Below are 24,929 nucleotides of genomic sequence, written 5' to 3' on the forward strand. Positions count from 1 at the left end.
TTAGCCCCGGTAAACTAACCATATTGGTCAATATAATCAATTAAGAGTTTCCAAACCTGCGGCCTTCACTCCATTATAGTTGTGGATTATAGATTAGAGCAGCAGCCGTACTGAACCTCTGCCACATCTGCATTGGCTTAGCACAGTGCATTAGGGCAGCAGTGAGTGATCGAGCAGATACGACTACTGCGATCTAGGATGAATTAGCATACAAGTGACATGTTGTGAGGCGCTGGATTGATCTGCCTGTTGATTCATGACGTCGTTGCTTTAGGCCCGGTCGCTCACTCTCGCAGCAGTAATCAGTGTGTTCAAACTCCCGAAAAGCATGTTATGTTTATTTACAACTGCATGGATTTCTGCTGATGGCTTCAAAATGAGTGTTACACATGAGGAGTCAATCCACACAATCACCGCTGTCAAATACGTGATTTAGACTCATTCGGTTTAGCGCAGTAATTAGGATAGCAGATGTATGCCCATAAACTTGTTGGGTTAGACGCAGGAGTTTGGGGGACTATACTGTAATATCACCAAGGTTATTCAGGGCATTTAACTTACAAACAGGGAAAGGGTGGTAACAGATTTGAAGGCCCTGGATCCAATTGGTTTACATTTGACAACAATCAGGGAGCAAAGAAGATCATTACAATTACAACACTGATAACAATAACTAGTTCATCAAAATGTAGGTAGATAGACAATCTTTATCCGCAAATTCCTGATTTTACAACCTCCAGGAGGATTAAATTAATTTCATTTAAAACCTAGATGCAAGTAATCTTGGTGGCGCTGTGATTCCAATACCCCCCAAAAAAGTAAAAGATTTTAGCACAGTAATTCTGAACAAAATTCAATCCTTGCCTTTACACTTTTAGGACTTTGTAAAACCCTGAAAGCCAAACCATTGACTGAGATACAACAACAGCAGCACTTGCTCACTACAGTCCAGTGCCTTGGCAGGAGATGGCTGCATGTCTTACTAATCCATGGTTAACCGCGCTCAGCCTCTCTCTCACTGATATTCAGAGGGCTTAATTAAAGAGCCCATTTGCATATAAATTTGAACTCAAAGTCCTTGCTTCCATGGCATCACAGGTGGTCGCTTTCCTCGAGCCAAGACCTGTCGACTGAGCCCACATAAGCCAACTCGATGCAACTCCTACTTGTGCTATTGACAAAGGGGTTTCTCTTTGATTCCGCCATGTACAATAAAGTAGATTTAACAGCAGGATGGGCCGGCTCTGTGGCTACTCTACAATTCAATCCCAGATTAAAGATCCGAGTAGTTTTTCTACAAGTGAAACTACAAGCCCAATACTGGTGTTTGTGGCTCTGTATAAATTAAACACACAACCCAGTAAACACTCTCAGTGCTAGCCCCAAGCTTTGACTGAAGGAGGGCTCGTCAGGGAGGGCATCTGGTGTACAGGCCCGGCCAATTCCAATACAAAAACACTGGGTGCAGGGAAGTAAGACAATAGTCAAATGATGTCCTCACTTTTTGTGCCCTAACCTGTAATGCTGCCAAAAAAAATCTGAAATTAAAAGTCTTAGCTACTTCTACCTGCTCCTTCTTTTTTCCTTTGTTTGATGCAAATATTCAGCAAAAAATGTAAATAAAGACTTCTATCAATCAATTCCTACAATAACAGCACATCTAGAATTGAATGCTCATCACTATGAAAGTGACATTTTTCTTTTTTTTTCTTCTATGATTGTATGGGTAATTTGTGTATCATACTGCTCGATAATAGAATTTAAATAATTTGCAAGTGATCTGAAAAGTGTTTAAAGTGCTTATGACTGATTGAAAATACGACTTATTAAGATGGATAACATCAGTTTCAAGTTCATCAGTTGCATAATTGTCATTTTATTTCGGTGAAGCAGCAAGTTTAATAAAGAAATGTTGGGCAATTAGAATTTTTAAGCTGCAGACTGGAAGTGACATTAAAGGTAACATTCCAAAGCAGCTTGACCCCTTTCCCATTGACTAAACATGGTTGGCACGGCAACAGTTTAAAATTGTTTACCTTCATCTTTGTCACTTACTGTCAGTGTCCAATAAGGAAGTGAAACTATAAACCAAAATCTATAAATCTATAAAACTATAAATCAAAAAAATGGCCAAACTAAAGAAAGCCGGGTACAATCTTAAAGCACTACTAAGGAACTTATTTCCCATAATAAATCCTTTCCATAGTTCCTCTGGGGGTAATACAAGTGTTAATGGGTTGATTGGGGGGGTCTTTCATCTCCCCCTGGTGTCTCTGGCCAGAAAACCACAATTGCAACTTTGCCTCCACCGGGTCGGAGTCACCAATAAACACTAATGGAATTACGAAGAGAAGCTAACAGGCTAACAGGCAAAGCTAATGTGAGCTAGCGCCACTTAAACAGTATTTACAGCAAAGTTTGAGTGAAAAAAATTATCTCCATTGTATAATTGGATATGCAATATCCCTCTCTCCCTTTGTCTTTTCTGTCAGCGTAGTCTTTACTCTCACAAACAATTAATAAGTAAAAAAATCGCAACATGCTACGACACCTGCAGTGGTGCTTATGGCAATGAGTTACTTAGTACTGCTATAAATATAATCGTGTTAACTATGATTTTAAATGTACACAAGGTCCCAACTTATTCAGTAGTTACACCAAAACAATAAGCCGATCAGCTGCTTTTTAACCACATAATTCACACAATACTTGCATTTAACACGACAGCCTCTGTTCGATACTCGCTCGTGCTCAGAAATTGGGCTCACATCTTATATGCATTCAGAATAATGTCTCATTTCGCGGCGACACCGGAGAAGAAAAGCGTCGGCCGAGGGGGGAATGGATGTGGCATTACGAGCCGTTCACAATAGGCCAACACAAATGAGATCATATCACTCTAATCTTGCCATCAGTTACCTGAGAGTTGGAGAATTGATTTGGAGATTTCAGACTGGCTCCCCCTTCGAGGCAGACAGATGCAGCGGGTGCCACGGTAAGCGCCGCGTAATACCCACATTGAGAACCACGGATTTCAGCTGAGATTAATGACAATAGGCTGTTTACATCAAGGACAATGTTAACCTATATCTAAATCCATATCTAGCCGTGCATATGAGATGTACGTTATCAGCCAAACAGCCGTCTTAGGCCTCGCTTTATTCGCAAAGTGGCAATTACGCTTCAAAAACAGGCGACTTTCATTGGCAATATCATGTGCTATAGCAGAGGCTACATATGATTCGCTTTGTATGAGAGTAAATTTATGGCTGTCGCGTTTTTTTTTTCCTGTACACCATCTAAAAATGTGTCTGGAGTTACATTTGGTCATAAATAAAAGACATAGATTGTAAACAGGTCTTGTTCAGGTGGTTGCAATTACATTTACTGAGGATTTTGACACGTTTTGCTAGTTTTGTGTTTCTATCTTTTTAACTGTGAAGCAATGTATGGTTAGCTAAATAAATTTCCTGCCTTTTTTGGCAATTATTGAGATAAATCCTATAAATCCTCGTATTTCAGAACTATTATTGTAGCTGCAAAAACAACCCTTTAAACATGTTGAGCAATCTCCCAGTATAAACACATCGCGCTTTATCCGTATGTAGTCGGGCCAATCTGATAAGCTTTAACATAATGGTCAATCAGATAATAGACCATGGAAACCGTAGCTGGACTGTGAATGGGAGAGCGCGGATCACAAGAGCCGTCTTTTGAGATGGTAATCGTGTTGGTTCCTGAACCCGACCAGCATCCAAAACCCGGGAGAACTGTTGTCGTTGGCACCGCTCGCTCATCCCTGTCGCTGCCTTATTTAGAGCCACACTCCCCGACACGCCCCTCGCCATGGCCGGATTTCGAAAGGCTCTCACCGCAGAACAGATTGTGCAAAACAAAGTAAGAACTGATGGAGTGTTTAGAAATTATTCCTGAACACACAAGCCGAGGCAAATGACCAAAAAACAAATTCCAGTCAGTCAGGAAACCAGCAGTTATACTTGGTGCACGCCTCTGTTTTTCTTAATCAAAAAAAAATGTGCGCAGCATAGTTTGCTCAAGATCTTTTTATAGATTTCCATTACCCAATCAACATAATGTACAATAAGCACACGTTAATGACTTCACACTTACCTGATGTTTTGGTAGTTGAAGCAAGATAACCCTAAAAGTTTTTAGTACTGGAAAGTGGGAAAACAATAATTTGGGGATGTTTACAACCTCGAAGACCAGTACTTTTGATGAGCAGCAGGCAAGGTCAAAGTTCTGATGGGCCTATTTTAGATGAACAACTCCATAGAAACAGCAACAAACCAGTGCCATATGGACTTGGAAACAGCAGCAGTGACCGACAATATCAGTCCTGTTGCTATAACACTAGATTCAACAGTTTCATTGGTTTAAAATAGCCACTGCTCATCTGTCTCCACAAATCACATTAAACACTGCCATTGTGACTCCTTGGAAAAGGCAAAACGTCCGACATCACAGAGGCGCAGTGAGGGGGGCCTGTTATTTCAAGACACATTGAAATGGAAAGGAAAAGATCCCAACCCTCAGATCTGTTGTTTTTTTGGGGCTTTGTAATAATAAGCAGCGGGCTCTCCATTTCTATCCACAAAAAAACTAAGGTTATACTTCACTTCCTCTGCTAGTAATTAGTCCACAGAACGCCATTTGTCAAAAGCCAAGCCATCCATCGCTTCTTTTCCACTGGCCAGCCCCCACTATAGCTCTTGTTACAATTGAGTGTTTCCTGCTTGGAGAAAACATAAGCTCTCGTAGGAGGACGAGGGAGCAGATCTTGGCAGCTGGCTCCAGACCACAGCCTGACAATGTGTAGAGATGTCAGTGCATTAAGATACAGCAGAAAGGCTTACACAAATCTGCCGTGCTGCCTGTCGTTCTATAGGACCCAACATATTTAATAAAGAAACGCTTTGCAAAGGAAGTCTGAAGGGAGTTTGAAGAAAACAGGTTAATCATTGAAAGACGTCTATTTGCAACTTGCAAAGCTTTGAAGATCTACTTGGGAGCACAAAACTTGGGGTTGTGGTTTGAGACATGTTTGAATCATTTTAGTATTAGAAACGATTAACAAATACTGCATAATAGCTACATATCAAAACTTTAAAGCAGTATGAAGTAACTTGTTTACCTTAATAAATCCTTTTCGTAGTCCCTCTGGGGGCAATAAGTGTTAATGGGATGATTGGGGGGTCTTTCATCTCCCCCTGGTGTCTCTGGCCCGAAAACCATGCTTGCAACCTCCCTGCACCGGGTCGGAGTCACCAAAACACACTAATGGAATCACGAAGAAGAAGCGAACAGGCTAACAGGCAAAGCTAACTGCGGGCTAGCACCACTTAAACAGTATTTACAGCTAAGTTTCAGTGAAAAAAAAAATCTCCATTGTGTAAGTGGATGTAAAATATCCCTCTCTCCCTTTGTCTTTTCTGGCGTAGTATTTACTCTCACGGACAATTAATGAGTAACCGCAACATGCTACGACACCTACAGTGGCGCTTATGGCCTCTAGTGGCATGAGCTGCTTAGTACTGCTTTAAATTTTATTTGAATGGAAAAACCTCCTACCCCGCCGTAACCGACCTACAAAACTGATCATGACTTTTTTGTTGCGTTATCACAAAGTTTTTGTCACATATTTGTCCTGCTTTGTTCTTTGTGTCTGTTTTTTGTTTATGTTGTTTCTTCATTACTTTTTTCCTTGCTTTAGGGCGCCTTTTTGTCGTGTTTTCAGCACGTTTTTTTTCTGGCTCTTTTTCTATCTTTCCATCACTTTCTATTCGTGTTTTAGTCACTTGTTTATTATGTTTCGTCTCTTTTTTGTGTTTTCATCTTTATTTTTATCTCGTTTATGTCCCTATTTTGACGCTTTGCTCAAGACGCTTTTAGGTTTGGGTAATGCCAAACTAGATTAAATGTGCTCAGTTCAAGTGATGGTTAAACTGTTAAAATGAGGAAGTAGTCACTGGTAACAATGGTGGATACTATATCCAAAGGTCTAACATGACATGCCAACATCACCAATCATGCTTTTTCCTCATCTTGTGCACCCCTAATGTGCAGTAAACAAATAATAAAACCCCTAAAGTAATGAGCGCAGGGACTGGCGACACAGACATGAAATGTAGCTTCACAAAACCCCCCAGGTGCACCTTCTATATGGCACGCTGTCATTTTTCCTCCATTTGGGCGATGATTGCAGACGTGGCGCGGGGCTACTTGAGTCTGTGAGCCCGTGAGCTGGGGGAACCTATTGTATCTGGGTTACAAGGGACCTGGAGAGTCATCAAACAGCCAGACATTTTCCTGGTAAATCACCGGCAGAGAGGCAAGTTTGGAGAGCGCAATTAACAACCTCAAGGTCAGACTTCTCCGCAGAGCAACTCCAAAAAAAAAAATCTCTCTCTCTAGTGCATATGTCCTCAAAAGTGGAAAGCAAACTACATTTCTTGTAAAATGTCATGATTTTTTTTCTGATCCCAAGACAAAATGGTTGTAAGTATAGTGGAGTATTTGCAGTAGTGTAGTCTTTGGGGTAGTAGTAGCAGTAGTAAAATCAACAAATTATTTTTTGTTAAGCATTTTTCCCTTCAACTGTAGCCAATTATTCCATGTGTAAATCATTATCATAGCATTGATTTTGTGCCTCCGCCTTTGCCTTTTCCCTGCTCATACTCTTCACCACCCTAACGATATCTCCCAGCTCCTGTAAACTTTACTTGGTGCTCTCTGGTGACACCATTTTCTCCCGGTCTGAAAATTGGTCGCAGGTGTGGAGAGGACCCGAGCCATGGATCTTAATCTTACAGCAATAATGGCCATGTGCAGCCGCGGAGAGGTCACAATAGGGATCTGTGTGTGAATGGAGCTACAGGCCCAGAGCTGTTCCTATAACATACAGCACGGGTGAACTCTTCATGTTCCTCATCGTGGGAGCACATGTTATAAATTGGGCCAGAATGGATTTCTTAGAGTCTGGGTTTTGCAGTGGGTTTGACTTAGCACAATAGGATCTCAGGAGTGAGCTTCAGTGAGCTATAAATAATTAAAGACTAAATCTATACATTGTAGGAGATTTGGCTTCACATTGACACATTGGATGAAGTCGATACAAGTAAGATAAACTGGGCAAAGTTCAGTAAAGTTGTAGAACTAAACTATACCACACACACTACTGACAGGGAGTTTTTATAGTGGTTTGTTGATTCGCGGTGAGAAAATCAAAAAAGTCATTGTTTATTTTTAACATGTCTCGACTCGTGAAGGTTATTATTTGACACTTTCATTGCAAGTATTCACAGTGCCAAGGACACCTGTCTCTTACAGAGCCACTCAGTTTGTTTATGGCCACTCCTGTGGCTCTATGTCCTTACCTCCTGCCCAAGTCCCTGATCTGTGGCACAGCTTACCCTCCTTTGCAGAGCAACAAAACACAAAAATACCTGAGCCTTGCTTTTGCAAAACAACATCCCTTTTGATACAAGTAACATTCATGTCCAACAGTCACTAAAGCTACGGAGCTGGAAAGGCAGCAGAGGTTTGTTTTGATGGAAAGCCAAGAAAGAACTGTGTATGCCATGAAAGTATTTTTCTTAGATACAGTGTATGTGTCAAATGAAAACCTTGACAAACATTGATTATTAATGTACTAGTGGATCTAGCAGGAGGCCAAATGGTCAGCGCAAGTTATGTACTGGGCACACAGCGTTGGCCAGGCCCGCGGTGATCATGCCAAGGGCGTCCACCCTGCACACGGCCTTCACATACCAACAGAGCTGTTCCCTTTATACGCGCCAAGATGACTGCATTCCTACCACAGAGGTAAATACCAAAATCATAAGTGTAGAGATGTTGATTTCAGACCGAGTACACGATAAGGTCTCCATAAATAAGTCCTTAGTTTATATTGACACTACTGATTAGGGGTGCATGTGTACAATTCCTTCAGGTGAAAGACTTATTATGATACATTGTGGTTTTTTGTAATATGGATATTACCTCACCTAATATAGCGATAATTTGGGGATATGTTGACACTGATTTACATGGTTGTTTTTTAGTAATGTATTAAATTTGAATTCACTAAAGCCTTGGCTTTTTTGTACAGATTTGTTCATCAATTGTGCGTCTTTAATATCCTGCGTAATCACTGTGCTGTAGATAGTGACTTTCTGAGAAACACTGCAAGCAATGATTGATTAAAAAGTCCTAATAGGGTAAACAAATGGACTACATGCTCTCATATTCAACTGGGTTGTTTGAATTCGGTATGTTTATCAGCACACTGGATTATTGCATATAAAAGCTAATCTTTTATGGGTGCCACATCTAATATCCCCCATGGCTTTTCAGTGTTCTCATTAGGACAATAAACAACAACTTATGAAGCGCGTGTCCCTGAGCCAAGGCCAAATATGTGCAAGGGCAGTAGTATAATCAATAAGACATTTCACAATAACCATATGACCATCAATATTATTGCAATCCCTATGCAAGGGTGTTATCATAATGGGACAGGAATGGAACGGATGCCTCGGCCAAGTGATAGACTTAATTCAAAAACAGATTTGTTTCATCCTAATGGGCGGCTGGAGGGAAACAAATCAATGGATCAGCAGCAAATAACTATTAAATTTAAAGCAGGGCGCTGCATGAAGTGATAAAGCTGCTTGAACGAGTGACTTTTACTGTACTTTCAGCAAGTTCACATCGATTGGACGCCTCAGAGAGGAAGAGCAGGAGTAATGAGGAGTGATGTCCAATAACTGAGCTCTGCTTTACAAGGGATTAGTGTTTCACGTTTACTATGTTTTGTTTCTTTATTAGATGGCGTTTCAGGAGCCCGGACCCATGTTATTAATCTTTAATTGCTCAGTTGTGGCCTTGCCTCGGAGAAGGTTTATGCTGGCCATCTACATCTGTGCCAGATCAATGGATTCACGAGAAAACAGGATACTAAACCATATAAATGATTTCATTTGTTGCAGAGGAGAACAAGCTGGCTCTGTTACTGCACAACAACATCATACTTGAACTCCAGTCCACCGACCATTAAAATCGCACAATAACAACAGAAATGACAGAAACTTTACTAATCCATACAAAACTGTAGAATATTGTTCCATTATGTAATGTAAAAGTATACAGTATACGCTATTCAAGATTCAAGATTTTTTATTTGTCAAACCATGTGAATGATTTAAAATTATCTTTTTGTCTCATCCTTGATTGTGGGGTGGCGGGTGGGGGAAGAGGGGTGGGAGGGAGGGCAGGGTTGTTCAGCTTCAGATGAAACTGTATATGGTACACATACCTTTTAAGAATTACATCCTCTGTTCAGGTGAAAGGTCAGGTGAATTTTTGAAAATTTGTGTTGTACAACTTGTAGAATTTTTAATGCATATTATTTAATTAACCGCATCCAGAATTGTTTTAAGAAATGAAGTCCATAAATTGGGGTTCTTCCAAAACAATAAAAGACATGCTGCAGTGTGATATTTATGATACAATTTTTCACCGACTAAAATTTGGCATGTCATTAATAATACATTCACACTGGCTCAGCCTATGTAACATGTCAGGGAATATATGATGAAATATATATATATGCAGCGGAAAGGGGGACTCCTGTCAAACACTATTGCTTCAAGTCTAACAAGGAAAAATTGCACGTCAAGCCATAAAAAAACTCTATATTTTATGGCTTATCTATGACATAAACTTTCAACGACCTCGAGCCAGCCTCTTGGTGGGCACAAATCAGCCTGACTGTCAACACAAACACGTGCAGGAAAAAGAGTGGTACCTGGAGTGTGGGACGTCGATGCTGGAGGAGACCACCTTGCGCTTCTGCTCCAGCAGAGAGACGGACCGCGTGTCGGGGTCACGACCCAGGCGCTTCAGCTCCTCCACTGCCTCTGGACTCAGAGAGCCGCCCTCCACCCGCGAGCCGTCTGAACATCCATTACTCTGCTGCAGAACAAAGAGCAAGTGTTAAAGCAGCGTAGGTAGTAACAGAGAGACTGTCAATTTGAGCAGCATAATAAACGATCGCAAATATAAATCACAGTGTACAGTTGTAAACATGATCTCTGCCCTTGCGTTACTGCTGACAGAAAGCCAAGCACAGCACATTATAGACACTTCAACTGTTACTATAATTGGACAACTATGTGCTAAACAGTTTTCCCAACAGACTGGCAGCCAGTGGTGACGACAAAGGATGGCAGTTTTGCTGCAGCTGCTTAATTTAGGTCATCTTTAAGTTGAAGACAGCCTGTTGAATTAAACGCACTGCACCTAATGCCTGCTCAAGGGGACCATCACTGTCCAATACATCTAAATACATGCAATATTCATGTGGAATTTGGCATTAAGGCTGATCTGATCTTCTTCCCAGTGGCCACTCTTTGTCACAACCTAATGCCTTCTTTCCACTAAATGAGAATGACAATTGTCATTACGCTGTCAAGACATTCATGAAAATAGCCTCTGTTTAATTCTTCAATTTCTAATTTCTTACTCACAACTATGCTGGAATGTTAATGTTGCTGCTATTGTGTTAATATTCTGGAGAGACAATTTCTAATGCTGCCACCAAAAGTAATTTCTAGATTCCATTAGTGGACCAGCCAGGAGTTCATTATTACTGCAGTTTGAATTTCTAAGAAACATATCTTTTGTATTGCTCTTGGTTCCTTTTGCAACTTTAAATATGTAGCAGCTTGGGAGAGTTTTTTTTATTTTATTTTATTTTTTATAATTGATGGCTTAGTTGACATAAACCTCTCTTTTTCTTGACTTTGGACCATCACAAAGAATGCACTGACTTGTTACTTATATTTAACCTGTTTCTCTTTTACATGACTAACGTCAATACCACACTGGCACAATACAATCACCAATGATTTCTCTGTGAACGCTTACAACGACGCCAAAAAAGTATCCACCTCTTCCACAAAAATGGATCACCACATGAATACCTGCCTGCACCTACGCTCACACCAACACACACAAGCTTCTACGGGCAACTGAAGCTAATGGCTCAACTCAGGAAACGCTCTCGAAAAAAGCCCAAAATAAAGACGAGGGACACAGATGACTGCCCACATCAACAAAGCATTGAGGGCTGCACTGTTTTTACCCCACAGGAGCAGAGTAAATGATTCGGGCTACAATGGTGGACCTTAGTAATTCATTCACACACGTCATGAGAACTTAGATTAATGAGGTGAAGAAAATCAACCAAGAGCACTCCAGGAATGAGTATCAAGTATTGGTTGAGTCACGTGGGCGCTCAGTGGTGTGCAAAAAGCTTGGTAAAAACACATACTTCAAGATGGATTAGGCAGGCTCGGCTTAGATTAAGTGTTATGGCTGGAGTAGCCGACCTGCACGGATCAAAAAACAACCGACATTTCACCGAGCCAGGAAATTGTGAGGCATTGCCAAATCAGTTGTGAAATCTGAGTAGTGAGTGTCAAAGCTGATGTATACCCCAAGTGTCCAGCACCTCCCCTCCCCCAAGTATATATTTAATACCTTTATTCTCACAAAAACTCATAACCTGGCTGCTTTGGGCTGTACTTTGTCAAGCGTAACTAAAAGAAGGAAGAAAAAAAAAACGGAGAACCTTTCTGGGGCAAAGGTCATAATAAAGCAAGCTGTCAGGGGGAATCAAATTGAAAGCTGCTGACCCAAAGTCATAGAGTTCTGTTTGTTGGAGGGAAGAGATGAAGGAAATAGGTGGGATAATGTTATTGTTGTGGACCAATGATGACAAAAGAGGTTGCACCATTCCAAAAATATAAGGAGAAATTCTGTAACAGTTAAAATTGAACACTACAACTTTATTTGTGCAGTTCTGGATATGATTTGCTAATGTTATTGAACTTTATTCAAATAACCTAAAATAGCAGTGCAATCATGTCCACTTTGCTGGCCAAGTACTTTTCACATGCAACACTGGCTTAAAAAAAAACAAAAAAAAGCGTTTGAAGCAAGCGGTCATCTGTTTTTCATGCAATAATGACCAAAGCCCCCTTGAATTAAAGGCATCTATTATTATTTGCAGTTACTGAGTGTGTCCAACAAAGGAAATGAAAACAGCCTGCCTTCAAACAGATGCCTCCTCTTTCTCTCTCTCCACAGATTACTCATACATCATCAGAGGGACACTTCACCGTGCAGCGCGCTCTGTGTGTTGAGGCTGTTGACGCCAACGCTGGCCTGGGATCAGCGCCACAGAACAAAGAGTCACTCCGCTACAGTCAACAAGCTCGCTTCATCGACTTACACATTATCACAAGCAACCAAAGTGCCACCGAAAAAAAAAACAAGCGACGCCTCAGTCCTTTTGTCGGGGGCTAGAAGTCAACAAGTGGCATCCCGCGCCCCTCCCTAACTTTTTTTTAGGGGGATTGGTCTGCCATACCAGCCAAACGGGAGCATTCTTTCAAGCATGCCACCCGGGCCATGAACCAGGGGCTGCCCGCTTTATTGGCCGTCCAGCTGCTGCTCACATAAGACCTCACAAACAACCCCCTACTGCTGATATTTAAATAGATCTCACTCATTAAACATTACATTCACATATGGGATGGGCCGGTATTATTACACACTGGCAGCGGGACTCTACTCGCCGGACCCCTCCTCCTCATTTTATGGCTTGTTTTCGTCCTCGGTGGGAATTGAGTCGTGCTGAAAGAGACTTGACCATTGTGCTGACAGGACTGCACTCCCTCTGCCTCAGCTGCAGCTCCAGCCTCCACTCCACTGGCCACTGTAACCCTATTGAGCAACGCATTTTTGCAAGAGAACCACCACATTCACACCAAATACGCACACGGCGCAAACCAAGTACACAAGCCACTTTTATCGCCTGAAAGCTGTGTAATGAGATTCCATTTGGTTTCACTTTAAAACTTCTCCAAGAAATCACTGTGCCACGTGCTGTGACTGTGTAACTAAAGACAATCTCAGGCAACCTTCAACTTAAAGCGAAAAAAAAAAAGACCTGCAGTCCATAAATGCTCAACAAACAAGTGCAAGAATCCAGAGCAATCCAAAACTCCCCAAATCAGACAAGTAAACAAGCTGTTATTCAGCCTTATGCATTCCTCAGTCACTCCCTCTCTATAAAAAGAATTGAGAAAACACACATCTCCCCAAAGCCAGAATCTGTATTATGATCCCATGAGCGTTCTTCCTCACTCTTTATCAGAGCGGCATGTGACCGACACCAAGGAATACTGCAGGAGACAGAGGCAATTAGGTCACTGCTAATTAGGCTCATATCACACAACAAATATGGACATGATTGAAACTTACCATTATCCCTGGAATGTCACAGGAGACCTATTATCTGTTATCCCAAACAATAACAGCCTTGTTGAGCAGCATGACTTCATATGAGGTCTGCTGAGTTGGAAATTGTGTGTCAACCTGCATTATCTATGAATGGGGAAAACCAATATCAAACAATTATGCAACGCAAATGCATAACTGTGTGGCAGACCCAGAGGTATACATGTGTAATAACATGCTAAGTAAACCGTGCTATACCTCCGCATGCGTGGAAATATGCGCCCGGCTTTTTTTGCATGGCCCAAAACGCTGCAGAGCGTTGTTTGTCTCGCTTTACCCACCCACTAGCTGGCATAAACACTGCGCAGGCCCTATCAAGCCCTTTGTCCCATTTAACTGAAGTCGCCAAATGTCATGACAGCCCGCCATTTGATCCAATATGACAACATAATGACGCTAAGGCGGTCTCTGTAAGGCTGGCTTTGAGCTCGCGGGTTATATTTGGCAGCAGGAGCGGCATAAGCGGTGGCGGTGTGAATCCGCTCCGCGCAGGAAGCGGTTAAACGCTGCAAAACACCGCACAACAAAAACAAGAGCGGCGCTGCCTTGCTGCGCACACTCTCCCTCACACACCTTCAGGCTGGACTTGAGCGGTCCTTTGGCGGCTGTGTGGTTGAAGCCCGTCGCGATGTCTTCCTCGGAGAACTCCTTCAGGCTGCCGTCTTGCAGGAGCACGGTGTAAACGCTGCGCTTGGCTCCGGCGGCCGTGGCGTCTCTGTTCTCCTGCTTGACCGCCTGGACCACTCCTGTCACCGGAGCGCCGTCCCCGGTCGGACTCGTCGCATATACGCGGCTGCCAAGGATTGAGCGCTTAACCAGACGCCTCGTATGCATGTCGGGAAGTCTCTCGGCAAATTCACAGCAAGCACCACGGTTTTTTTTAGACCATTAAACGCCAAAATGTAACGCGTAAACAACGTCGACAGCACCGAAAAGCCGCAAAGGGTACACTATGCGCTCCAACAAGCCTGACAAAATGTTAGAAAGCGGCAACATACTCAGAGGGCCCGAACTCCCGCCGCGGCATCAAACTCTTCGCTGTGCATTCGCAAAAACGCACGGAAAACTTTCAAATAGCACAACTCCGAAAGCGGCCAGCGCGAAAATGATTCATTCGCAGCTAAACCGCCTCTACATCCAACCGGCTACCAATCTTTTTCTATGGCTGGACCTGTTTGTTTTCCCCACTGCTCGCTGTGCGCTGCGCGGGCGGGTGGAAAACGTGGAGTCGAGCTCGATCGGCGGAAGCTAAATGACATTTGTGCACGATTTCCCAAAATGGCGACGTTTAACGGAAGAACGAGAGCAAATATAAGCCGTTTACTCTAGACACGCCGCGTGAGTGCGCCTCGCTTTGCGCCAAATGCTGTCATTCATGTTTATATGTCGAATGGGGTTGAAAACAGACCTGTGCGCTAACTCCGGTCCAGGCCGTGGCGTCATCCAGTCCGCTGTGCGCTAGTGCCGTGTAGAGGCTCTACCGGCGGAATGCTGCCTGTAAACATGTGCGGTCCGGCGGCCGACGAGGCCTGCGATTGGTCGGTGAAGCACACGCCTCCACAAGCCCCCACCGCTCCTTCTTCTGCTCCAGCAAGCCGAGAGGATGCCTCATTCAAAACAATGACGCAAGGATGGAGAGGAAACAGGGGACGGAGGGGGCTCTGCACAGGGGAAAGAAAGTGAAAAATTGGGATATTTGGGTTAGAAAACTTCGAGCAGACAGTCAGTCAGGCTCAGGCTCTAACCTAGTTGTTACAGACATGTAGCCTAGTTTTTGAGGTGTCAGGGGACTCGCTTTAACTACCCTGGTTTAATAAGGTACTTTTGGTTTTTGGAATAACAAAAGCCCTGCTGCACTCTCATGTAGCAAATCAACTGTTCAGCACACTTTTCTTTTGCAAGTTATAAATGTATTTATTCACCTTCACTCAGATTAATTTGGACCATTAATCTCTCAACCCCCACCTGACCCGAGCACATTTTCTCCAGTTTGGCTTTACCCAAATCTAAAAGCTTCTTGGAAAAAAGAGACAAAAAGGAGGATGAAAATACGACCAGAAAAAGACCAGAAAAAAAGCAACAAAAACACAACTAAAAAGTGAGGAAAAGGCATATGAAGAGCCACAAAAGAGCGTCAAAAAAGCAACAAAAACACAACTAAAAAGTGAGGAAAAGGCATATGAAGAGCCACAAAAGAGCGTCAAAAAAGCAACAAAAACACAATTATAAAGTGAGGAAAAGGCATATGAAGAGCCACAAAAGAGCATCAAAAAAAGCAACAAAAACGTGCTGGAAAAGCAACAATAACGCGATTAAAAAGGGACAAAAGCAAGAAACAGGCTTCGAAAGCAAAGGGTAATAAACAATGTAGAAAGCAACAAAAACACAACCAAAGAAAATGCGAAAACAAGACAAAAAAAAATGCGAAAAATAGACAAGAAAGAGACAAAATCACGACAAAAATGTGGCGACAACACACACAAAAAAGTCACCAGTTTAGTAGGTCTTGGCTTTCAAATGAGGCTGTAGCTCCAGTCGAGAAGCTTTTGGATATGGGTGTGGCTCAACTGGAGAAAATGTGCTTTAGAGATTAAAAATAACCTGGAGAAGTGTTTCTGATTCTTGCTAAATCGAGCATCTAAAGTATTTATTCTATCTTTCTAATCTGTTTCTTATCAAGCTGACTTACACTTCTATCTGTGTGTCAATTGTTATAGCCAAATGATCATGTTGTTATTAGCTTATCCTTCAACCTTTAGTAACCCTCATTACTTAAGTATTTTATCAGCCGCATTGCAAACAACTGCGCTGACAGCAGAGGTAAAGTTACATCCTCTTCAAAAACCTGCTAAAACAAACTAAGTGTGATCTCACCGTGCATGTGACAAGCTGCTGCTACAGCGACGGTGCAATAAAAGCCACACAAGATTGAATATAAAACTTTGCAGGGCTTTGACAAACCAATTTCATCATGTGACTAATTCATTTATGGAGATTATTACCAAATGCGTCAAGACAGAATGTACTAACTAACGTCATCGCGGAAACAAATGGCCTAATTAATGTCAAACCTAATGTTTTTGGAAAATAGTTTGCAGGGAACCATTTTTCTACATGACAGCGCACCAGCAAAAACAGAGACAGTGACACACTTTCTTTCTTTCTTTTTTTACTATCGATATATTTTTAATAGAACAATTCATGTCATCAAATATTTACATGCTGAGAGGACGGGGAAGCGGACAGCTAGGGGTGACAGATGGGGCCATAACTGCCAAAATAGCATTTACCCCCTGATCAAAGGCGGGCGCCAGTACAGAGATGTCCGCTGCTTGTGAGGGAAACAAATGGCATCATTACCAGAAGTCATAGAGCTGGTGAGAGGCATTGGAGAGTGTATCTGAGTGTGCCGCCCATTCCCTGAAGGGACATATAGAGGTTTGCATGACCCACAGAGACACATAAAGACAAAATAAGTGGTTTTAGCTGAGTATATATTACCCAAAGGCTTACATTTGATTTGGCACAAATCTTTAATTTTGACACAAGTCATTTTCTTGGAGGTCATATGCAGGAACACCATCAGACCTTTTGTTTGGCATCAGGGCTTGACATCAGCAGTCAATCTTTCCTGCCACCTGTGCTTATCATGGCACAGTCAGTTGCTTAGTAGTTTCATGGTCATAAGACTTTACATGTTAACCATCTATTCTTCGGAAAATAGTGGAGTGAGAAGGGGGCTGTGGGCAAAAGATGAATTCTGGTCATTGTTCAAAAACTGTATGCCATTAAGAAATACAGACTCTTCAAAATCTAACTTATCATCACTGGAAGGAAAAATAATAATAGTGCTCATCAAAATAAAAGTACTGTTAATTTCTACAGCTAATTCACTACAAATCATAACAACGCCGCTCCAAGAAGAGACTTCCTGTTTCAAAAGCAGCACGCCAAAATAAAAGCACACAGCTCGTCTCATTGATTAGTTCAGCAGGTACTTGCAATATTACAATATAATTAAATACACACATTTTAAGTGTTTAGTTTGTTAATAGTTAGGCAGAAAGAAAGTTGAACTGATAAACTTCTGAACTACTGAATAAGATGGTGCTTTTATACTGTGTGCTGGATTGAAACAAAAAGTCACTTCTTGGGCGATGGTGTTATGATAAATTGTTGTGACTTATCAAGATGAACAAATTAGGAGGGTGAAGCCTTTCCAATGGGAGCATAGATACAGACGGCATCTCTGGAATAGCCCATATATGGTCATGTTTGAAAACAGTTTAAGGGGGAAAACAATTTTGAAAAAAATCTAAACTTTCTCTAATTATTCAAAAACTACTTTAACAAATGCTAAATTGTGAATATAGTTTAAACTAAATAAAGATACAAAGACATGGAGAGGAGCAAAGTGGTTCAACAGCCCATAAATGCATAAAAAAAACTGAGAATGCTAATATGATGCTGCATGTTAGCATTGTGCTTATGCTAACGCTAACTAGCGCTTCCTACGACAGCCGTTATTTCACTTCTACAGAACAATCTGCTGTGAATATACATCCATATGGACCTGATTTAGACTTGACTTTATTTGTATGTGATAAATAAGTTCATATTCCACCAGAAAATGGCTAAATGTTTCCCAAAAGATTCTACTTTCCCCCTCGGTGAGGCCACACCCCCTTCTATGACGAGATGCTGTCTGTATCTATACCCACCTCAAACAACCTATTCCAGTTGACAACTTAAAAAAAATAAAAACTATTACAGTGGCCACTTATTACAATAGCAACACAAAGGCTTGAGAAGGGTGAATGTTCACCAGGGGCAAAGATTGATCAAGCTCATGAATTTGGATGGGACAAAGCTGGAGAGAGTCTAACACAGGGAGGGTACACAACTCAGAGAGAATGTAATATTAAATCATAACCTTTATTTGTCTTGCTGCACATGAAATTTCTAACAACTCAATAGTGGCTGCTGAAATGAATACTTCAATAGTAACACTTGCCAAAGCTGCCAGTGAGCAATGTTAATGTCATGCCCCAATATAGCAAAAGGTCACGGCTATCAGGGAGCGTATACATAGCCATGGTAATTAGCATATATCAAGCGGAAATGGGCATAATGTTTTGATTGGTGCATCTGGAATCGAGGCGACCCGAGGAATGCCCGGAGATCTGAAATGTCTGATATCAATTATGAATCTAATAACCGTCAACCAGGGTGGATCTCCCAGCTTCGGCGCGTCACATTAACACAAAGGCTATTATGACATATTGTGATATCGCAGGAAGATTGTGGGAAATTATTTACAACATTTATCATTGGTCCTTTAATATTACTGAACAGATGCCAACTAGAACAGAGTACCGTGTTAAAGCAAGTACCAACATAATGTACCATTTGTCACATTTGACTACAAAGCAATGTCTATTAATGGCTTTAAAATAAGCCCAAGATATAGCAGTGCACAGAGTATTGCAAATAAAGTAATGGTTTGATCACATTAAACAGATTAGTAAAACGACCATACTGTGCAAAAGTTTTAATGCTGATTTTGTATCAGCATTATTTATGTATAGGTAAGTTCAGTAATAGTCCAAAGAGAAAAATATTACATTTGGTGTGGAAATGTCATAAATTCAGTAGAAACGAGTTATATTCCGGGCTGTACGAGGGTATATGTACCATATTAATAACTAACCAATGCATTATCCAATATAAAAAGATTTACCGCTAAACTATAGACTTCTGCACAGTACAGATTTCCAGATGCGCTCTATGCACAGTTCATTATTAAGTTAGATATCTTGTTTAAGACAATGTAGTATGACTTTGTTTACAGAAAGAAATAATGATATGAGTGCCAGTACCATCTGAATTATCATGTGCTTAAGATGAAAAGAGACTTCATATGTACCAAGAATAGGTTCAAAGGTCATTCAGGCATCTTATGAAAATAAAATAATAAAATACTGGTCACAGTATGAACAGGAAAATATGATACCTTCTTTACACAAAGTTTTAGGAAAGTTGTACCTTTACAATTTTCATCAACATTTTTATAAAGACTCTAAAAACTTCTACAAAACCTCATTTACTTCTCAACATTTCACATCAAATAAATGTTTGCTTTTTTTTTTTTAAATAAATATGAATTTCACAAAAAGAAATCGCTGACTATAAAACACCAAAAAAATGCTTTCATATGTAAAAGTATTGTGAAACCACATGCTCATGTGCTTTAAGCTGTTCCTCCGGCCGACAACTGTTATCAATGTGACGCGTCATGAACTGTTTCTGCAGCAACACAAAAATGAACTTTCACATACAAGTCAAGATACAACCCCAATAAGTAAAAGTTGTAGTGTATAAAATGATTGCAACTTTTTGGTTTTCCAGTGATTTGTCTGCAATCCTGAACTAGCATTACTGAATCTCTCGACGTGCTGTTGCTGCCATTGATTTTTTATTCATATATTATGGGGGGATTTGGAGAAAATGTTTAATTCTGTAAAAAGCAGAAATTTGGATGATACAGTTTTTATACACACATTTTCAAAAACTGGGGTTGTAAAAGTCACTTTCTGCAGAGCAGCATCAATCCCTGTTATAGGCCTATGTACATTATGCTTATCATTACAATATATGGCACTGATTCTTTGTCAGGCACCGGGTGTGTCCTTGTTCAAACCTTTAAATCGTGTTTGCCCATCGCAGGCTACTTTTAATTGTACATAATTGATCTTGTTCCCAACCGAGGAGTTGCTCACGCGTCTGTGATATGTACTGTCAGATGTAATGGTAAACCAAAGTGCACTGTTCCACATGATTGATGCCCAGTGGCTGTACCGCACTTCATTAAACACCAGGCCAGAGTGGTACCAGTGACATTCACCCTGGTTGATTAAATTAGTCGAATGGTGGATATGATAAACGTACCCTCGCTGTAAATCGGACACATACATTGATTACTGTGAACCGTCTTGCCTGTTTCTTCAGCGCATGCAAGAGGTCACTGAGCGCATCGACAAAAAAACAAACTCAAAGTCGTGACATTTCTCGGCTCAGTCCCAACTCTCCCACACTCTCGTAATCCGGCTCTGGTCTGGGGACCTCTGAGCCCTCCGCTCCCATCGCGCCCCGGCCGTGCTCGTCGTCGGAGCTGCTAGTCTTTGGGATGCGGATGGTCTCGTAGCCCGGGTCGTTGCTGTCCAAAACGGGGTCGTCCTCTTGGTGGGGCTGGTGGGGCAGTATGTCGTTGAGCGTCGCGTACAGGTCGCTTGAGGACGAAGCGGGGACCAGGCCTTTGAGTTCGGCAATGCTGCTGTAGTCGTGCTCCTTGTCCTCTTCGTTTATAGAGCCATTTGACCGGTTGACAGTGGAGTATACCGCAGACTGGGGGGACAAAAGAAGAAAATGTTCAATCAAAATGCATTGTCCATTGAGTTAGAATCAGATAGCATCACACAAGTAATTGCTGTTCTTGTCATATGTGTTTGATGTCTCCCAGCTTGCAACTTTTTCTCTTTTTTTGGAACACAGAGGAAAAGAAAGTGCTGCTGCCTCGGGACCAGGTATGGCGGTTTTGGGAGCAGGGGGATTTTAACACACACTTACCTCATTGTCTGGCAGAATGTGGTTTTCGAACCCCAGCGAGGGAGACAGGGGGGAGTGTAACTGGAGAAGAAAAGAACAAAAAAGACAGATTTAGATATGGCAACCACAAAAGGACAAAAAACAATCCCAAGGCTGCCACTTACAAGGGATTTTGTTTTCTTTATTATTACTTTTCAGGCTCTTGTGTGTGATATAATCATTAAGAATCATTCTGCATATTGGCAGCATGATTAGCTCCTCAGAAAATTTTCGGTTTCTACCCCTAAACAGGACAACTTCAAATCTTTCTGAGAAGAAGAGAGAGGAGTTCTGACATCAAGGTTTCTCCAGGTCAACAGATGAGTTGGTGGCCCAGAGGTGTAAGCAAATGCAATCCATAACCAGGGTTTGATTTTCAGACGAGCGCAGTGAAAATATAAACGAAATTCTGGTATGTCTTTGAGTAGCGAAGATGAGTAAAAGATGATGGATGGATTGAAAGTGAACCAGCTACAAGAATACAGAAGCAGTTTACGTCAACATCCATCTTGCTGCATTATTGATAAGGATTCAGAGGTGTAATCGGGGTGAGAAACCTCTTTGAATTCCTTAAGAGAGCACTTGGAGACTAATCAATAAAACTGTATGAAATTATTCCCAGCCCTATGTAAAGGAACTAGCTTTGTGCCTTGATACATACAAAGTTAATGTTGTATATAACTACCCATTCATTACAAAAATTATTGATTGAAGGTCGATAGGCGGTGACAGGAGAGACGTGTTTTTTTTTTTTTTTTGCCCGCTTTGTCCACTTCGCCTTATGATCAATGCAAAAGTCATTAATCAACAAAGCACAACTGACAACTGGCCCAAACACCTGAGGAGTTTAACAAGAACCTCAATAACCCCGCCAGCATTGACTAAAGACTTGATAGCACATGTATTTTTCATGTGTTTGGGAGAAAAGCGGTTCTGCGTGAAAAGGTTTTATAAAGCAAGGATCAATATTAAAACTAAACTAAGAACATACCACAAAATATGCAACTAACTTCAAAAATCCAAAAGGGAGAAGCATCTTCCAAAGGTAAAGATACTTGATGCTTTGCCTAATGACACCATCAGTGGCTGTGAGGGAATACCAGGTAGCTTTTAACCAGTTATCGATCTTACACATATTTTCAGAAACTACAAGGTCTTAGCTTTCAAATGAGGCATTTCACTGGCCATAAACAAGCTGCAAACAAAAACGAGACAAAAAAAAAAGAAGAAAAAAATTGAAAAAAGAAGAAAAAAAGAGGAAAAAGCGACAAGATAGCGAGAAAAAAAAGCTGTGAAAAATGACCAAAGCAACAAAAACATGACAAAGCAACACAAGACCAACGAAAAATTAGGATAAAAAATAGGGAAAAAAATTATGGAGAAAACGCAATGAAAAGAAATAAGCGACGAAAACACGACAAAAGACACAACGAAAAACTGACAAAATCGTGACATGAACGAGTCGAGGACGTGACAAAAAAGTTTAGCTCAGTTTTGAAGGTCTTAGCGTTTAAACCTTGTGTTAACACTGACCTATAGGCTGCAAACTCTCCAGTCAAAACGGTTTGGGTAAAGCTGAACTGGAGAAAACAAGCTTGTTAAGGTAGGACTTAAGAGGTTAAGCATTCTTGTGTGCCGCCATGTTTGTTTGACAGATTATGCCTATTTCTGATTCTCACAAGCCCATCGGATAAGATAAGCATCTAGACTTGTATAAAATAGGAAAAGAGTTGACTGGCCAGGGAAGACTCATATATTTTCTGTTTCAAGGGTAAATCCTCTTTTCAATAAACTACAATGGACGTACATGTCATTGAAGAATAGTGTCAGTGCTCTGTTTCTAAAATGGCACAGAATCCATGTATTCTATTTTGCAGATAAATTCACATTTTATCCAGTCCTCGGTTTGTGCCACCAAGGTTAATACTGATGTATTAAAAAAAAGCAAAAGCTGTTCACTTGTTCAAAGCTGCAGTTCCCGGTGTTTGTCAAGGGCAGATTCCCCACAAAGGCTCCACACTTTCTATATATACAGATGAAAAGCAGCTCGCACAAATCATCCATCAGACTCGACCACGTCTGTGCTATCCTTATGCGGACACACGTTTCTTTGGCATTTCTTCAGCTGAGGTGAATCAATATAATCATATTTATGGAGAAAGTGTGTTTGGAGAAATGATTACTTTTATGGATCTGACACACACTTTGCAGCAGATGCCGTTTTCATATTGCCTTAATTAGCCGACCAATTAAACAAAGTGCCGGAGGAGTGGTCTCCATGGGCAGCGTGGACACAGGTGACTTGACCCAGCCGCTGCATCTCCGAGTGCGTTTCTCAATATTTGTTTGCCTAATTTGCTGCCTGCTTATTTTAGCCTGGAGTGCTGGCACAATTAAGAGATGAATTTCCAATTACATTGACCTGCAGACAGCTAAGGTCAAATCTGCTGATAAAATGCTATCAAGAGGAAATAGGCATTGTTTTGACAGTAGAGGGGGTCATTTAACAAGCGTTTGCTCGTGTACAAAGGAAGTTGTATGTGTTTGCACTCGCTTTTTAGCATTTGTCTTTGTAAATCATGATTTTGATCATTTATTGTATGTAGAAAACCACAGGAAGAATAATATGAAAGCAAAGAGAAAAGTACTATACCTTATTTTATTTATTTGCTTACAATGAAAGAGGAGTATGTAAATTCAAAATAGTAAATTGTGGTCCAAACTCATTCTTGCCTTTCTTAAAGGGACTATATGGAGTTTAAAAATGTAAAACATGCTTATTTTCCTCCCCCTACATGTTACAGCCATGTCCTAATGTGAAGAATGAGCTCAGACCTGTTCATCACAACTGCCTCTAAAATTCTGCACTGTCTCTCAAAAAGTTGTTGCTTCGGGTCCGAATAGCCGTCATGCACGAGCTTAATAAAGAACCTGCAGTTAGCGTGTGTTAGCGTGTTTGTTAGCCATTTATGAAGCTGTGTTTCATTTGTCAACTCCTTATGACTGCATTGTGAAATAACTTCACTTATTGCTGTGATATTCATATTTCTACTACATGAGCGGCATCAACTCGGAGAGAGGGGGCGGAGTTAACTGAATCGAAGCGTCGAGTCTTCCGGGTTAGAAAAACACCCCCAGAAAATACTGATATTTCTCACAAAAATGAGTACTCCATAGTGGTAGAGGTACAATATATGCCTGGTGGTGAATAGGTCTGAGCTCACAATAGGACATTACTGGAACATGTAGGGGGAGGAAAATACATAATTTTTAACATTTTTAAATACGTCTAGTCCCTTTAACCACTGTCACGGTAATGTAAACAACAACTAGTGAACGGCTAGTTCAGTTAAAAGGCTACATAATGATCTTGTTTTTTGTTTTGTTTTTTACAAATGTCTGCTTTTACCATGTGGTGAAGGACAAAACCAATTTCATTCCACTATTCCAAACATGTATTCATCAAACATGAATACAAAAAATCTAAACTAGCATTGAACTGCCAAGTTTAGAATTATTATTATTGTGACAACACTACATCCAGGATTCACTTCGGGACTCCCAGGATTGTCCACATTATGTATAACAGTTAGCTCTTTGGCATACTGTAAATGTATTTGCTTTTATGAGATAAGTATTAGTCAATAACAACATATTGCCACTGCATTATGTTTCTCTACATAAAGACATTACCTGAGATTATATAGGGCAGTAGCACGTGATGTGGCTGTGTGTTTATGCGCGAGATTACAGGATAGTGCTAATGTGTGCGTAGGTGAGACAAAGACATGCAGGACTCTGACAGTAAGCAGATTACTGTCACCTCACAAGATGGACGACTCAGGTGTCAAAGTGTCACTCACTAAGACGTCTGAGGTGACTGTCTCATATTCAAA

At 41.1% G+C, this 24,929-nt stretch overlaps 2 protein-coding genes across 7 annotated transcripts in view; both read right to left on the reverse strand.

Moving 5' to 3' along the window:
* The window catches only part of znf704 (zinc finger protein 704), a 57,715-nt gene extending 42,974 nt beyond the window's left edge, over positions 1 to 14,741 (reverse strand). Inside the window, exons 1-2 of one of the 3 annotated variants that reach the window (XM_079570496.1) lie at positions 13,963 to 14,741; positions 9,830 to 9,996 (exon numbers count right to left, since the gene is read on the reverse strand). In XM_079570496.1, coding sequence (XP_079426622.1) covers positions 9,830 to 9,996; positions 13,963 to 14,223 — 428 coding nt within the window. In that variant the 5' untranslated portion in view covers positions 14,224 to 14,741. Of the gene's footprint in view, positions 1 to 9,829; positions 9,997 to 13,353; positions 13,474 to 13,962 lie in introns of those variants that run through there. The other 2 variants (XM_079570497.1, XM_079570498.1) reach the window with 2 other exon arrangements.
* Positions 14,742 to 18,709: 3,968 nt separating this feature from the next.
* pag1 (phosphoprotein membrane anchor with glycosphingolipid microdomains 1) overlaps positions 18,710 to 24,929 on the reverse strand; it is a 46,834-nt gene continuing 40,614 nt past the window's right edge. For all 4 annotated transcript variants that reach the window (XM_079570501.1, XM_079570502.1, XM_079570503.1 and 1 more), the window contains 2 exons: positions 21,016 to 21,075; positions 18,710 to 20,793 (listed from right to left, as the gene is read on the reverse strand). In XM_079570501.1, coding sequence (XP_079426627.1) covers positions 20,440 to 20,793; positions 21,016 to 21,075 — 414 coding nt within the window. In that variant the 3' untranslated portion in view covers positions 18,710 to 20,439. The remainder of the gene's footprint in view (positions 20,794 to 21,015; positions 21,076 to 24,929) is intronic.

Source organism: Gobius niger (assembly GCF_951799975.1).
Source record: "Gobius niger genome assembly, chromosome: 14".
NCBI classification, from domain to species: Eukaryota; Metazoa; Chordata; class Actinopteri; order Gobiiformes; family Gobiidae; genus Gobius; species Gobius niger.